The sequence below is a fragment of the Anas platyrhynchos genome, chromosome 2 (genome assembly GCF_047663525.1).
Source record: "Anas platyrhynchos isolate ZD024472 breed Pekin duck chromosome 2, IASCAAS_PekinDuck_T2T, whole genome shotgun sequence".
Lineage (NCBI taxonomy): Eukaryota > Metazoa > Chordata > Aves > Anseriformes > Anatidae > Anas > Anas platyrhynchos.
In genome coordinates, this window is record NC_092588.1 from 142,315,327 (window position 1) to 142,332,730 (window position 17,404).

Below are 17,404 nucleotides of genomic sequence, written 5' to 3' on the forward strand. Positions count from 1 at the left end.
TATTTCAAGAATTTGGCTTCAAATAAATCAGGGTCACAGTTATTAAAGTTAATAGGAGTATTTGTGGGAGTAGATGCATTATGAATCCTAGAAGAAAAAGGAGCTTCAATAGATATGAACCCATTTTTCTGTGTTATTCTGTTTAGAAAATATTGTTTAGAAATGCCTAGAGACATTTCTGATACCAGTTTTGCACTGAATGCATCTCCTTGGTGTATTTCCATTTTTACTTTCACTCTGTGTATTTGCTTGTAATCTAAAGCAGCGGATGTGAAAGCATGACTTGTAGCACTAGTATTAAAGGATGGAACTCCCTGTGTAGCTGCTATCAGCCGTGGGCAGACCCCATGTGGCTGACATCACCAACAACGGAAAGTTCTCAGTTGACCTCAGACAATCAAACTGATATCATAAAAAATTTGGTGAAAATTTTGTCATCCTACCCACTCATACCAGGAAGAGGGGGTTACACAGGGAATAAATCTGTTTTTAGCAGCACTGCTGGTCTATCAAGCATAGAGAGAACAGATAGGAGTCAAAATCATAGTGGCACTAACTGGATGCCTTTGCTATAATAAAAATTGCAAATGACCTTCTGAGTCTGCTGATATAGGCAAAATAACATGTCTGCTAGGAGGCACCCCACCAAGAGAGCAGACCAGCTCCTCACAACTGGCCACCTCTTGGTTCCCTGCTGGCATCATGCAGAATCAAGAAGGATGCTTCATCCCAAAAAGTCTTTTTGAAAGTTAATGTGTTATTTTATCTGACTGCAAATTTTAAAAAATGTAACTTAAAATAAATAGAAAGTAGTCAAGTCCATATCACTGTTCTCTGTGCTTTTCAACAAAATCCTGTATTTGGAAGACGTGCTGTACACATCACTTGTCATGCTTGAGTTGGTGAGTTGACCCTGAGCAAGTGAGACTACATGACAAAAACATTCCCAAATATTTGCTGTGGTTACAGCTTAGTTTTGGACTTTTCTGACCACATCTTCAAGACTTTGGGGCAGATGTCAGAGCATTAGAGAGCCAGTTGGTTTTGGTGTCAGTCCTAGGAGGAGATTTCGCATAAACTTTACTGCAGTTTTGTTCATGGTGGCTCTGATCTTCCATGCAATTCAGCAACGCCTTTCATATTTGCCACGTGACTGACCTCCTTTGTCTCCCCTGTGCCGTGATGGAGGCGTTATCTCTGAGCAGATCAGTTGTTCCATCCCTCCTCCACGTGGTAAGAAAAAAAAGAGAAGAAGGCGGTAGCATTTCCTTTTTGTGGAAAACCATACAGAAATGGAAGAAATACGCTGGGAATGTCACAAGATTCTTCTCATCCTGCCCCGTTTTCTTCCCGTAACTGTTTCCTTTGTGTGGTTCAGGGCTTGCCGGGCTGTGGCGATACAGCATCCCATCTGTGGTGACCCCAGGCTTTCATCTTCCTTACAAATCTTCATCTGAAACTCATTGCTTATTGCTGTTTCTGCTTGCTGTGCACTATACAGACTGAAGGAACCAACTCTTTTTAGGTGCAAAGTAACAGGCCTTGAAATTAACTCTTCAATCAGCAGTAACCATGTAAAAGGTTTAAAAATGTCTTCACTTAATTTTTACACTACTCACGGTGGTACCAAGCACTGCGCTTAGGTGAAATACTAGAAATTCAGGTAAAGCATTACTTGATTTGTTTGATTTTAATACACAAGCTGTGTACGAAACAAACACGTGGGTTCAAACCCATTTTACAGGTTTGTTTTTACCCTTTTTCTCCACTCTTATCTGTTAGAACGTTTTATGGTAATGTCTTTTTGTCTTTCAGTCTTCCTTTCCCATGCCACGTGTGCCCTCCCCTAAATATTTCTGGCCATAATAAGAATGTGTGATTACAAGAGATAAGATAGCTCTAATGGCACACTGACAGAGCGTGAATATTGGGACAGATAAATCAGTGATTACTTGACACAGCAGCTCCTGCCCTTAGATTTTGTACTGTAACTATTCATTCATTTTTTCCTCTTCCTAAGTTTGTGCTTGTTTCCATTTTCTGACGCTTGGCATCTCTTGATTCTGTAGGTTATCAGGGAAGATGGCACATGGATTTTCCCACTCTGTGGATCCATGTATTCCTTCATCTCTCACATGTGGGCTTCCTTGTCTACCGTTTGCTGCTGGTTAGACAATCTGTTAGTGAAAGATCAGCCTGCTTATGGAGTTTGAAGCTAAATAGCAAAATCTTCATTTAGTGGAGAGCCACAAGACAAGCTCCCATAGCTCAGGGACCTGAGGATTAGGGGCTTCTGGAAATAGTTTAGAAGTGTCAGAAATGCTTGGAGCCCATCTCTTCCATTGCAGGCATTGCTGAGCATCCAGTTATGCTGGATCCAGAAAGTAGCAACAATTTCACTCCTCTCATTTGCTGGCAGTTTTTTAAAATACAGGAGAGTGCTGTCTCATGGTGCTAGCTCTGTGCAGCAGCGTTGGGTAACTGGAGAAAACAGGAAGGAAAACATTGCACCAACATTAGCAAGCTACAAATTATGGGAAGGAACGTGGGAAGAGATGGAACCAGTGTCTGCTATTTGGACTTACCACACTCTGTCAACCTTCTGCTCTCCCATCGTGGCAAGGAACAGGCAGAACCTAAGAGATGAGATGCATTCTGGTAACTTGGATGTCTACTGTCATTTGTATTTGTTTGTATCCCCCCATCTTAAGGGACACACACTTACTTCCATCCAGCTTGCTACCTTTCCCAGAAGTTAACCTGGGGAGTGGAGGTCTTGTTCTGTGTGCCAGCAGTCTGGCATAGGACTGGGAGTTGTTTCTTCAGCCAATTCCACGTGAAGACATCGTGTCCTCTCCTACCACTTTGCACCCTGCAGAGAGTTTGTGCTCTCTATATGGCTTGTGGTGAGAAGATCCCCAAATGGGACCATTCTGTTGTAAAGAGTTGTGACAAGGGAAAAATGAGATGACCAAGCCTGGAGCTGTACAATATTTCTGTAACGTTCTTAGACCCACGGGCCAGACTGAAGCACGTTATCTGCCAAGAGGATATATAAGGAGCAGACGTGGCACTACTTTCAAGCTCCATCAAAGCAGTTCATTCCCTTCAGGAGTTGACAGTGGGCCCTAAAGCGAAGTTCTGGAGGATAAAAATGTCTCTTTCCTCAGTTTGTGCTCTACATCAGGGTTTCTTTTCCCCTTGCATAACGTGCTTTTAACTCAGTCCCTAGCTGCTCAAGTCCTCTGCTGTGGGATCCGTTTTCTGGAGCTTGATATCCAGGCTTTGTCTGTGCCTGGGGGGGTGGAGTGGAGCCTGGTGAATGAGCTGCCTTACACCAGCCTGCACCTTGGTGAAACAAGGGTAAAACATTGCTGCGCCTCACTGGTGACAGCAGTTGTATAACTCCCAGCTCTGTGAAATCTGGGTCTTTTGGACTAACACAGACTTCTAAAGTCAGTCCTAACTGCGTGCTTGTTCCTGTCATATGTGCAAATTAACTGAATTTCCAAAACATCAACAAGGGAATAAGCTTCCAGGAGGTGTGACTGTGTATGTATTATGGTTACAATTTCTGTGTAACAGAAGTAGGATCTGTGAGTTTGTGGTTCTCCTATCTAAAGGTGTTTGTATTTACATTCTGGAGTTAGTAGAGTATGAGTTAGAAGTTTAATTACCGTGTGTACTTTGAGTATTGTTAGCGCCAGTACGAGCAGTGTGATACAAGATGACCAGGCAAGTGGAATGAAAATTGGTTCCACAGCGTACATAAAAACATGTGTTTGGAGCAATCAGTGGAACATGCTGTGACGTGCTGCCTGTGCCGTGGTCACCTGAAGATGCTCTGGTGCCCGAGGTTAACATTAGAAAAGGATTCTTTTATTATTGTATATATACATGTATTTGCTGTTTTGGTTTTGATCCGAAGCCAAATGTGACTTCTGAACTAGTAAGGGTACTTTGCCATTTCTACTTTTTCCCTCTTAAACTTGTTCCCTTTCTTAGTACCTACAAGAATTGGTAACTAATTGGATTTTTCTTCTGGGCTGAATTCTGCAGAGATGGATGTTCCCCCATGTTCTACTTCATAAAAACTGACCTAAAGGGCTGTTAGGGACTTTTTACTAGACACAATGCAGTAGGTGGTTAAGGAACTTCCCACCTTCCTCACTGAAATTTATAAGAGACATCAGAGTTGTCAAAGTTTTTGTTGATACCCAGCAGTAAAACCATTGTAAGAAACCTAATTAGATCTGTTTCAGACCTGCAGTGACTTTTAGCCAGCAAGTTGCCTTCAGCAGTGGCTGGCATCACGTGCTTCACGAGAAGGTACAAGAAATCCATTGCTGAGAGGTATGCTGTAACCTGTCTGTCACGAAGGCTTTGCTCTGATTCCAAGTTGGTGGAGCCTTCTTTTTAGGTCTTGCAGCACGAGGTTCATCATCCCTACCTGAAATTCTCAGGAATACTAGCACTCCTAGCTATAACTGCTAGAAGAGAGCCAACGTGGTGGCTTTCCACATGGATGTGGTCCTCTGACGTTTACGTGTTGTAGTGCAGGTAGTGGGAGGTGAAGATCTTTCCATGTGACTTGTAAAGCTCTACTTCGTGTATTTTTATCCTTGCTGTTTGCACGTGTCACAGGTTAAGAACAACAGCAACACTCTGAATTCAGTGTCAGTAACTTTTATCAGATCTCTTGGTGGGCTGGTTCCTAATTCAGTTCCTCTCACAGCTCTGCTGTACGTCCTTGTTCTCCTGATACCGTGCTGTTCCTCATGCCTCTTCTCTTTGTAGCCATTAGGTTGATTAAACTGCATCAACTCAACTGAGACAGAGTTGAAGAGATGGTAATCTCGTTGTGATACCGTTGGTGTTTCCTGTTCGGTATTGCACAAGGCCTCCAAGCTTGTTTTCAGATTGCAAGCACAGAAGCCTCGTTACCACGTGCCTGAGACCACTCTTCCTGTTGAAAGGGCCTTCCTGTAGGTAGTTCTCACAGAGCCATCAGGTGCTAACAGCTCCAACTCTGCTTAGTGTAGCACCGTGCCTCCTTTAAGAGCTGCACAGTGTGATCACAGTTAGCTTTGGGCCAGTTTTTATCTTTTATCTCTTTTTAGTAGTGTGAATTTTTTGTTTTACTGCTAGTCTTACCTCCTTGCTGATGGATAATGATTCTGTCCAACAACTTATTCCCGATGTGTTCATGGACATAGTGCAGATGTCTTATCTAAGTATGCAAATTGTCTATTTATTTGCCTATTCATTTATATACGCTGACCAGTGACAGCATCGATGGACAACGGAAGAGCAAACGATGCCATCTGCCTTGACTTGTGCAAAGCCTTTGATACAGTCCCACGCAGCATCCTTGCCTCTAAATTGGAGAAAAATGGATATGATGGATGGATTTGGGTGGATAAGGAATTGGCTTGATGGTCACATCCAAAGAGTTGTGGTCAATGGCTCCATGTCCAGGTGGGGATCAGTGATGAGTGGTGTCCCTCAGGAATCTGTATTGAGACTGTGCGTAGCATCTTTGTTAAGGACAGGGACAGTGGGATTGAGTCCACCTGCAGCAAGTTTGCTGCTGACACCAAGCTGTGTGGTGTGGTCAACACGTAGGAGAGAAGGGGTGGCATCCAGAGGGTCCAGAGAGGTGGGCCTGTGCAAACCTCGTGGTGTTCAACAAGGCCAAGCACAAGGTGCTGCACCTGGACTGGGGCAATCCCAAGCACAAATACAGGCTGGGTGGAGAATGGATTGAGAGCAGCCCTGAGGAGAAGGACCTGGGGGTGCTGGTGGATGAGAAGCTCGTCACAAGCCAGCAATGTGCTCTTGCAGCCCAGAAAGCCAGCCATGTCCTGGGCTGCACCAAAAGCAGTGTGGCCAACAGAGAAGGGAGGGGATTCTGCCCCTCCACTCTGCTCTCGTGAGACCCCACCTGGAGCCCTGCATTCAGCTCTGGGGCCCCCAGCACCAGAAGGACACGGATGTATTAGAACAAGTCCAGAGGAGGTCCACGAGGATGATCAGAGGGCTGGAGCACCTCTCCTACAAAGACAGGCTGAGGGAGTTGGGGTTGTTCAGCCTGGAGAAGAGAAGGTCCCAGGGAGACCTTACAGCAGCCTGCCAGTACCTAAAGGAGCCTACAGGAAAGCTGGGGAGGGACTCTGTCAAGGGGTGTGGTGATGGGACAAGAGGGATTGGTTTTAAACTAAGAGGGTAGATTTAGGTTAGATATAAAGAAGAAATTCTTTATTATGACTGTGGTTGGATACTGAAACAGGCTGCCTCTCTCCCCCCTCCCCAATCCCTGGAGGTGCTCAAGGCCAGGCTGGATGGGGCTTTGGGCATCCTGGTCCGATGGGAGGTGTCCCTGCCCGTGGCAGGGGGGGTTGGAACTGGATGGGCTTTCAGGTCCCTTCCAACCCAAACTATTCGATGATTCCCTGATTCTGTGAAATCACAAAACTTTCTTCATTCTTAATATATATATATAATTTGTGGGTGTTTTTCTTCTCGCTAGTATCTTGACAAATGAAGATGTTTGCAACCATGCAGAAAGCCAATCTGGATGTTAGTCACATCGTTCATGTTATGGACCAGCAAAGGCAGCTCCTGCTCTACCTGTCAGTGCGTGGCACTAAATGATGCAGATGAGACTAAGCTCGTGGAGGATGGTGTGCTGGGACACTGAGTGCAAGGACTGTTTCTCTGGTCTTGCATGTGAGCAAGGAGTTTCCCAGTCGCTATTGTTCTTTGGTGCCCTGGGACACTGGGCTAGCCCTGTAGGAAAACCATATCCTTCGCTGTCAGCAAAGTCTGCTTCTCACGCAAGAGCAACAAATCAGGCAAGGGAGTGTTTCCCTTCCATCTCTGTGGGTAGCTTTCCCTGCATCTGCAGAATTTCTCTGGTGTTAGAGGTTAGATAATTAAATTCCAACTTCCTAGCCCATAGCTAAAGAAATACAGATGCTTACATCTCACTTTAAAGTAAGAGTATGTAGGGAGTAGATAGTTAGAAGATGGAAAAAGTTTTGTGTGGCTCTGTTGCTGTTTAGAAATGCAGCAGAGAGAGTTTTGGTGTCAGCCAGGGCTGCAGGATGCTTCTCGTCAAATGGCTGGAAGCCCCCTCTCAGGGCACCTGGGTGGGTGTACGTGGGTCTTTGGAAATGCCAGAAAAGCCTCTGACAAAGAAAATTGACTGTCAGTTAAGGAGAAATAGGAACAAATAGACGGAAGTCATATTTTTTTTTCATGGGGTGAGCTGAAATACAAAGAAGTACAAAGAAATACAGAGAAGTACAATGAATTCTCTTACTCACAGGTCTCTTAATTTAGATTTAAATGTGATTTAACAGCAAAGAGGCTTCTAAATCTGAAATTGGGAGGGTTAAAAAAAAAAAAAAACAAACAATAGGCCTAACAGGTCTGGGGGACTTCTGGTAAGTGGCGAGGTGAATACATGTATTGGTGAGTCAAAATGCAATGAGTTGGTATTTCTGTTCTAGGTAAACTTGTGAGAGTTTAATATCTATAAACTAAATAGTGAGACTTAGTGGTTAAAATAGCCAGCTGAAGAGGAAATGCACCCACACCTTATTTATAAAGTGTGAGAAATGTGGGAGTATTGAAGAGAGAAGCTTTCATGAGGAAATGGGCGCTCAGTGGAGATTTGAGAATTAAATTTGGAAGGAAGAAAACAATAAGGAGTACCTTTTCCTGTACTGTTGGTGTTAACTAAAAAAAAAAGAGGTTTAGAAGGCATCAACTTGAAAATTAATCACTTTAAAAATAGGTTAGGTTTCAGATGCATGCCTTCCCTTGTGCCCCCTGTTATTTTTATGTTTTACAACCACAATTTCCTCTTTTTTATTTTAATTCTGATATTTTCTCTGCTTGAAATCTTAATGCATCACATACAAAACATTGTAAAAGTACTGACTTTTCCGCTTAGTTTATAATGATTTTAAGAGTTAGTAGTGGTAGTAGTATGTACAGGATAACTGTACAAAAAAAGTTGCTTTTTAGAGGATATAAAGGAGGACTGAATTTGAAACTCGGTATTCTTCTGGGGACATAAGAAAATCTTTTCCCCTTTTTTCCTAATAATAGCTTACACACCTGCAGGTTTCGCTTTGAGTTTCTGGTTTGAATAAATTTGAGGCTATTTCAAAAGAAAGATTTTGCTGGTCCAACATCTTCTTTGAATGGGATAGTTCCCTATAGGATTTGCCTGTCTTAACTGTTCCTGATGTGGCATTGAAAGAACAGCAATGAGGATGGAGAGGAGTCATGAATGGAATGGACCAAAGACAAGAAGAGTGGATGGGACAGGCTTTGGCCGTTCCATCTTTGGGGGATTCATTTTGCTACCTTTTGCTTTTCTAGCTCTTGACAAAATCCCCAATGAATTTTGAAAGTTCTCAGAGTAGTTTAACAGATTGTTAAGAGATCGTTCATCATGTTTTAATGTGAAAATATTTTCCTCATGGGATCTGATGATGTTTGGTTTGATGGTTGTTAACTTTTCTTCCTAAGACCAATCTATAAAAATTCAAGAGAAAAAGATAGGAAGATACCAGTAGGGAGAATGGCTTGGTGACAACTTGCCTTAATCAGCTGGGTGAGCATGCTGGATGTCTGGTCATGGAAAGTGACACTTGAAAGGGACACTGACACACATCCTTCTCAATACATATGAGAACGATGGGTACAGCTGATCAGATGCCCCCAATAGATAGTTTTGTTCTCCTGTATCAGAGAAAACAGGAACATGTTTATTACTTTAGCACGGAGGAGATACTGTCGGTATGAGCTGCAGCTCCATTTTTTGGCATATAACAAGTCCAACTTTGCTCTTCCTGATCATATAAGTGCCATTTTGTCTATCCTTTTTATGAAAATTGATTTCTGTGCATCTGGTGTGTAGGAAGCTACTACAAGGCTATTGATTCAAATTCCCTAAAGCAACATTCCCTAATTATTTACCAAACCAGGCTACTGCTGAATTTACAGAAACTGACTTTTATAGAGAAAGCTCTGCGTGATAGGTGTGATGCATACAGAGGGAGTGAGCCATCCAGGGTGGGTTTGTCAGCTGGAAATGAAGCAGCCCAGATGCCTTTAGCTCTCCATTTGCTCAGCCATGTGTGATGTGCGGGCCCTGTTATGAAACGTGGGCATAGCAGCGTTGTCTCCACCACGAGGGTTACATTCAGCCCTCCTGACAACGTTACAACGCCTTCAGCAACATCCTGTTTCCAAATCTGTAAGTCTTGGATTGCCAGGATCTAAGAGAACTGGCAGGAGAGGGGGAAAAAAAAAAAAAAAAAAAAAAAAAAGCTCTGTTCCCAGTTGCTTGCACCTTGTTGAGTTATACCAGCTACAAAAACAGTCTAAAGCAGGTAGGGTACACACTGAGCCTGACTGATGGGAGCTGTATGTGCCTGCTCCTAGTGAGTTCTGGTGTCAGTGATAACACAGGAGGTGAGAGGACATGGAAATGTGGTTGATCTTGCCTATGTAGATGCCTGAAGGATGAAGTTCAAAGGAGGCAGAGCAGCTCAGATTGCTTCACTGTTCCACTATTAACTATCATTAAAAACATGCTACCAAATAATTTGCAAACAAGGGATGTTTACTTTAGTGGTTCAGTAATATTTAATATTGAACTAAGGAATTATTATATGACTTTAGAAGTTCTATTAAAGGAAAGACTGAAAAAAATTGTAAAGATTGAAGAACAGGGTAGTTGTTGATCTTCTTTTCTTGCCAGTCTTTCCAGTCATTACAGTTGTCCCTGTCCTCTGGTTGTTGTCTTGCATCAAGTTGGTCCTCATCCTGGAAGACACACACAAACTTAGCATATCAATAGTACTACTTGTGTTTAAAGTGTGATCATTGTCTGAACTTCTTATGCCATCAGTAGGAGTTTGCAGTCCCTTGCAGGCTTGAGGCTCTTAAGAAAATTATGTTTATACATCTTGTCTTCAGCAGTATTCTGTGTCAGACACCCTTCAACATCACTTCACTCCTTGCAAAGGAACAGATTTATGAGAAGGAGGAAGGGGATTGTTACAGAAGCTGTATCACCCCATTAATGTCATCTGGTGCTGTCCTCACACCATGCCTCTTGTGACAGAAGTCACCATTTACTGCCACACAGGCTGTACATGCTTTCCATGTCCCAGTGCTGTCCCTCAGATGCCTTGACATTGGGTAACTTTAGAGTTCTCTGAGTGTAGTAGAAATAGAAAGAAAACCGGGAAAAATATTGAGACAAGAAGTTGGTTATGTACTAATCATAACCAGGTCCTGAACCAGATAATACCTAGTAAACCTCTGAGATGTACCTCTGGTTGTATCAGCCATCTCAGCCAAAGAAGGAAAGCTTTCAAGACAAAGCATTCAGCTGGAAGTTTCTCAACCTCAAACTTTATTTCCCTTTCCATCTCTCACTAGTTAGATTTCTTTGATATTTAAGATACAACCATGATTTATTTGCTAGTGGCTTCCTCTGAAATGTAACTAATACAAGGACTGAGGTCATTGGAACTCATGAGTGTAGAGCCGGAGCATATGTTTAAGCATGTACAGGACTGAGCTTCTGATCCGTCAGTCATTTCTAAACTATGGATGGGGGTTTCTGCAAGTTGCCAACAGCTGTTTTAAACTGGGAAAGAATTGTAAAATAATATCGCGTATCCTCTTTTTGACTATTGCTGCCTTTGAAATGAACTCATGATAATTTGTTGTCTGTGTATTTTTTTTCTTTCAGATGGAGCAAACATGTGATGATATAGATGAAATGTTCAGCAATTTACTTGGGGAGATGGACATGCTGACCCAGGTAAATCTTTTCTTTCCAAGCAAGATTAGAAAAAGAGTGGTTATATATTAGAGAAAAGGGGCAACTTTCAACATTTTTCATGTTCTTTCACTCTGAATACACACACACCTAAATTCTTCTTGTTAGATTGTTAGATTGCGCTTAGATTGCAGATTGTTAGAGAGCGCTAACTGCTTATGAAAGATGCTTTCTACCCCGGAAAAAAAAAGTAAATAAAATAAAATAAGCAGTTTATATTCTTCTTGGACTCAGTCCCATGAAGTTGAAAGATTCCATCAAAACAGGAAGAGTTTGAGTCTGAATTTTCAGGTATGAATGCCTTGCATACATGGGTAAATGGGATGTAGCCTGAGTTTCAGATGTAAGCTTTGGAACTAAACCCAACATTTTATATTATCTTGAATGTATGAATATAGCAATAACAGGCATCTTTAGATATGCCAAAATATTACGTTACAGCTAGAGTGCAATTCAAGAATTTATAGAGATGTTATTGCCAGTGCAGAATACAAACTTGAGAGGAAACTATAAAACAGCAGGAGCCTATTTCTAAAGCTACAGTTACAGAATACTACCTGCAAAACCTGATAAAGGGTAATTTCTGTTTCTAAATAAAACCATAAACTTAGTAAATTTGTTGTATACTAGTATACGCCTGTTAGAAGACGCTTAAGCTATCACTTGGGTTCTGTGTGAGTTTGACTACTTACAGCATCTGTTTTGAGGGGTCTTTCATTTTGGTGAATCCTAGTGCTTGCCAAATTAAATACCAATAATTCTGAGCCACGTAATGGGGATTGTGCTTAAACAATTGAGGTTGTGTGAAAACCAAGATTTCATGTTACGGTCTTAGCTGTCAAATCCCAACACTTTGCCCCTCGGTAGCCTTTCTCCTTCTCAAGAGCTTTTTATACATGTAGTTGTGCAGCAGCTCCCCCCCAGACCCCCTGCTCCTGCGTGGGCTCCTCTCCACGGGCGGCATCTCCAGCCTGGGGCCTGCTCCTGTGGGGGCTCTCCACGGGCTGCAGCGTGGAGATCTGCTCCATGTGGGACCCATGGGCTGCAGGGGGACAGCCTGCTCCACCAGGGGTCTCTCCACAGGCCGCAGGAGAACTGCTGCTGCATGCCTGGATCACCTCCTGCCCTCCTGCTGCACTCACCATGTTGGGGGTGGCAGGGCTGGTTCTCACTCCCCTCTCCCAGCTGCTTTTGTGCAGCAAGTTTTTTTTTCCCTTCCTTCAATCTGCTCTCCCAGAGGCCCACCCAGTGTTGCTCCCTGGCTCGGGTCTGGCCAGCAGTGGGTCCCTTTTGGAGCCATCTGGAGCTGGCTCTGCTCTGACATGGGGCACCTGCTGGGCTCTGCTCACAGAGGCCACCCCTGCAGCCCCCTGCTACCAAACCCTTGCCACATAAACCTTGCATCTGTTAATTCCTTTAGATTCTTGATTTCCTAAGCCAGTTTCTAGAGTTTTTTTACCCACTTTTTACCACTCCAATTGTCTGTTTGTAAATGTGAATGATAGAAACATGTAGTGATGCCTTTACATTGTATGAAGAGTCTGAAAACTGAATGCAAATTTAGAATTACACTTTTCTGCTGTTTTTATGTACTTTGCTTTATTTTTTAGCATTTTGGTTGTTAGCTCTTTAATTTCCATTTCTTTGTACTTTCTCAGTTTTCATTTTTCATTCCGCACTTTAATAGACATTATGAGATGTTACAACTTCTTGTTCAATTACTGATTAGAGTTTTTCCTTTATATTCTTAAAGTCTGTTTAATCAATACACTTTAAGCTCTTCATTTTTCTTATCTTCTTATTTTCTCCAACATTGTGAAAGTCATATTAGCTTCGTTTCTCCTCTCCCGCTACTTATTCCAAGTCACTTTATATGAGATTTAAGCATTAACACAGAAGCTGTGTTAAAGTTGTCACTGCTTTGGTTTCCAGCTCTGTACAACCTCAGAAGAAACCAACATCTCTTGGGTGGGTAATAGTTGAAAGGAGTTGCCAAGAAAAACATTTGCATTAGCTTTCCTGAAAAATGCCTGTCAGTTTCAGGCAACTTTGTGCAATGTAAATGCCTCTGCTACAAGTTAACAGAGAACAAAATGTCATACTGTTGCACCTGAAGACCAACATCTCACATGAATTTATGAACAAGGGTATACAGCTTGTAGGATGAATGAAGTAATCCTTCCATTCTGTGTAGCATTGCTACAACCTCAGCTGGGAAATTTTGTCCAGTGTTAGCACTGTGTTTTGAAGAGAAGGAAGGTTGGCTGGAGAAAATCCAGAAGAAATCAGTGGGAATGATGAGAAAAAGAAACATGACCTATGAGAAAAGATTGCGTGGAGGTTGTTTAGTCTAGGGAGGAGGCTGATAACAATCTTAAAAGTACATAAAAGGCAGCTTCAGAGTAGAAAGGAGTACTTGGTTCCCCATGTCCACAGAGAATAGTGCAATGGGGAATGGCCTTCAGCTGCTGCAAAGGAAGTTTAGGTTAAGCAGCAGAAGAAAGGTTTGATGGCAGGGATAGCAATCTACACGGTGAAGCACTGGAGCAGATTGCCAGATGCTGGAATTTATCTGATCGCAAACTTTTAAAAAGGGGTTAGCTATACATTTGTCAGATACAACCCAGGTATAACTTACTTGTAGTAGGACAGATCTAGACAACCCCTTGAAATTCCTTCCAGCCTTGTCTATGCTGTTTGCTTATTAGAGCTATCACCTTTCTCGCTGGGGAATACAAGTGGAATTTATCTGCCCTTTATGCACTTTTCCTAACTGAGGAAGCACTGTTTCTCTGCCTGCTTCCTAAACAGCAAGCCACAAAGAAGGAATTCTCTACTTAACTATGCAGATTTGCAGTTTCCATTGAAAATGAGATGTTTTGTGTTTTGTTTTGTTTTGTTTTTCAGGGGGTGGTGGTTGTTTGTTTTTGTTTTTCAAACAACAGGAGAAAACAACAGCAAAGTTACGTTTATACTAGTAAATATACCACTGGAGCACATGGCACTGCATAGCTCAGATCTGTACACATACACAGCTAAACGCTTTCAAAATGTGCACCCCTATTCCTCACCCCCAAAAAACACAGAAACCCTCAAAACCAGTCTGCCTTTATTCAATGTCTCTATTGGAGGCTGAAAGAGTTGGGGTTGTTCAGTCTACAGTAGAGAAGGCCCCAGGGAGACCTTATAGCAGCCTTGTAATATCTAAAGGGGGCCTACAGGAAAGCTGGGGAGGGGCTCTTTAGCAAGGAGCATCATGACAGGACAAGGGGTAATGGCTTTTAACTGAAAGGGTGTTGATTTAGATTAGACATTAGGAAGAAATTAACTATGAGGGTGGTGAGGCCCTGGCACAGGCTGCCCAGAGAAGCTGTGGATGCCCCATCCCTGGAGGTGTTCAAGGCCAGGCTGGATGGGGCTTTGGGCAACCTGGGCTGGTGGGAGGTGTCCCTGCCCATGGCAGGGGGTTGGAATTGGGTGGGCTTTCACGTCCCTTCCAACCCAACCCATTTGATGAATCTGTGAAACAGCCCAAGCATCTACTGTTTCCCAAACCATGCCCAGCTGTTCCCTAACAAGAGTTGTCATTTGCCTAAGTCAACATTGTGTTGGGAAGCATGCAAACCATGAAATACCTGGCACGAGATGGTGCTTGAACCCTTTTCCAGGCTCCGTTTAGTTTACCAGTCTAGGCATAATCCCAGAACTAGTGTGTGGCATTCTGCTTCTTGAAGAAGAATTGATTTCATTAGATGCTTTCAGGTAACTGATTGACAAATGGTAATGTCTGTAACAGTAGTTATGTCATTAAACATTTCTTTTTCTTTTACCTTAACAGAGTTTAGGAGTGGAGACTATACAACCGCCATCCCCCAACATGTCTAACAAGGAATGTAGCTTTACAGTGGGCTTTAAGGATTTAAACGGTAAGTAGTGAATGGACTTACTCATGCTTTTTACGCTTTTTTAAAGTACCTCACAGCAACAAATGTAAACAAACAAACAAACAACTTCAAATGCTCCTGATCAAAAATAAAGTTTAAAAAAAGAAAAAAAGAAAAAAAGCAGTTTTACTGGAGGGGGAGGTATGTGTGTGTTTCAATTTAGTAAACTTCAGAGGAGCCATATTATTTAAAAGGACGTTGTTCAATCTTATACAGAAGTCAGACTTTTTAAGATGTCCGAGTATAAAGGGGAAACAAAAAAGAAGTCCCCCAAATTACTTTTTAAAATGCCACCTTTTTACATAAAGATTTAACATACTAGAAAATGCATAAGCATTTTTTTGCCATTGCAAGTACTATCTTCAGCTGCTTTTGCTTTACATTGCTTATTCTCATTCTGGCTTGCACTGTCACTTTTGGATTTGCAGCTGCTTGCTTCCCTGACAACTGAATCAGGGAATTGATCTGAGTTTATAGAATAATGCTGTTTTTATGTTGGTGGTATGTTTGCTGTTGTTATTTTTTTGTTTTGTTTTGTTTTGTTTCTTGTTACTGGGGGGGGCTGGTTATTTGCATTAAGCTGAGCTGGGAAAACCAGTGTTTTTGTCCCAGAATGAATTCACCATTAATCTATCTAATCCCTCTACCAGCAAGGTGGTTAGAGGTATGTAAATTGAAGGGGTCACAAGTCAGCTGAAAATAAAAGCTTATGAAAATATACTGTTAGCGTAAGAGGTAAAGCAGAGGAAACTGAGATAGTCTAGTGACATACTCACTTAGTCTTTTGAATGATCTATTTTTTTTTTTTGTTGGACTATATTATCATTTTTTAATATGTAGTTCATGGCTCTCTACCTCTTTCCAAAATTCCACTTAAAAGAATCACAAGTTGGAAAAGCTTTCTTGAGCAAGACTCTTCAAAGAGATTTAAACCACTGAACACAGTGGTTCTTAAAGAACACTTCTCTTCTAGAAAGCTAAATCATCCTACAGGATGTTATTATACTGGATCTCTTATAGCGTGTCCAGTTCAAACAACCCAAGAAGAAGTTGCATATCAAGTTCCAAACTACAGTATAAGATTTTGCTTTATACTCTGAAAATATTTATATCTGGTTGATAAAATGCTTTTGAAAAAGACAGTCTTGTTTGTTCTTTTGCTTAGAGGATCCTCAAAACCCTGCATATTACATGAGGAATGTCACAGAGGTTGATCATGCAATTACTGATGTGCTGCAAACAATACTGTACAGTTGGCTGTGTTTTAGAACTCTCCAATTCTGATTTCTGCTTCCTCTTAATTTTAGATCTGTAGAACAGTAGTAATATATTAAAATATTCTTGATCCAGATATCAGTTACGTAGTTTGCTGTATATTATACCAAGAATTTGCTGAGCATTCATGTACATATACTTAAGTTAAGATGAATAAATAGTCTAATGGGAGCTAGTGGAATTTCATGCATCCATATCACTAAGGATATGCCCATGAACTTTGCTGGATCAGGACCAGATTTCCTAATATCATATGGGCCTGAGACCATATCCCTGAAAGTGAAGCTTCCTGTCCTGTTTAATTTGTATTTGTAGAGTTCCTTGTACTCTAAACTTCAGTATGACCAGATCAATGGCTATTCCTAAAACATGCTTGTTTTCTTGAACACATTTCAAAATTTGTTCCCTTTCCTGTCATCTTTATATCTTACAGTAACCATTAGTGCAAATAATCTTCCGTGTGCTGGAAACAGACTTCTGCATTGCATTTGCTCTGACACATTTTTTGATTTTATTTACAGAATCCCTAAGTGCCCTAGAAGACAAAGACCTGGATGCTTTAATGGCTGATCTTGTAGCAGACATAAATGAAGTTGAACAGAGAACTTTACAAGCCCAGAAAACTTCTTCTGGCAACCAGCAAAGTGTGGTCACCCAGCCTTCAACAGGCTTGGATAGTGACATTTATAGTAAATCAAGTCCCTATGTTACCATCACAGGACGGTTTGGGGATGACTTGCCTCCTCCACCTCCAGTCCCTGATTTAGACCTTCCACCACCACCGCCGCCACCTCCTTCAGAGCCACTCAGCCAGGTAAGTCTGTGTGGAATCTCATTCTAAAATCTTCAGTAGCTCATGTAATTTTACAGGTGGTGTTTGACATAGGAACAATGAGGATATCTAGTGTAGAAACGTCTTGGGCAGGTTCTGCAGTATTGAAACACTTAGGAATGGTGGACTGAGAGTTTTCTGTTCTAGTGGCCTTAGCAGTTTCTACCAATTCCTTGACCTGTTGCTCATTCCTTTGCCTTTCTAGTTGCCATTTTGACAGCCCAAGTCAGGCATTCATCGCTGGAAATGGTTTACTATAATGGAAGACGTGTTACTATTTTTTTTTAATAAGCACTGATCGATTAGTACCTTCTTACAGAGAGTTTGGCTTTGGCATCTGTGCAAAGCATGGCCAAGTATCCCACCATTTTGTGAAGATGCCGATTGGTTATTTTCAGCCTACCCTACTACTAATGATGAAGAAGTTCTGTGGATTTTTCCCACATCCATCTCTGGCCTAAATGATTTCCTACAGGAAAA

General features: G+C 41.9%; 1 protein-coding gene across 1 annotated transcript in view; it reads left to right on the top strand.

Moving 5' to 3' along the window:
* The window catches only part of APBB1IP (amyloid beta precursor protein binding family B member 1 interacting protein), a 61,793-nt gene that overhangs the window by 3,059 nt on the left and 41,330 nt on the right, over nucleotides 1-17,404 (top strand). Inside the window, exons 2-4 of the mRNA XM_027450610.3 lie at nucleotides 10,784-10,855; nucleotides 14,712-14,799; nucleotides 16,614-16,906. Coding sequence (XP_027306411.2) covers nucleotides 10,784-10,855; nucleotides 14,712-14,799; nucleotides 16,614-16,906 — 453 coding nt within the window. The remainder of the gene's footprint in view (nucleotides 1-10,783; nucleotides 10,856-14,711; nucleotides 14,800-16,613; nucleotides 16,907-17,404) is intronic.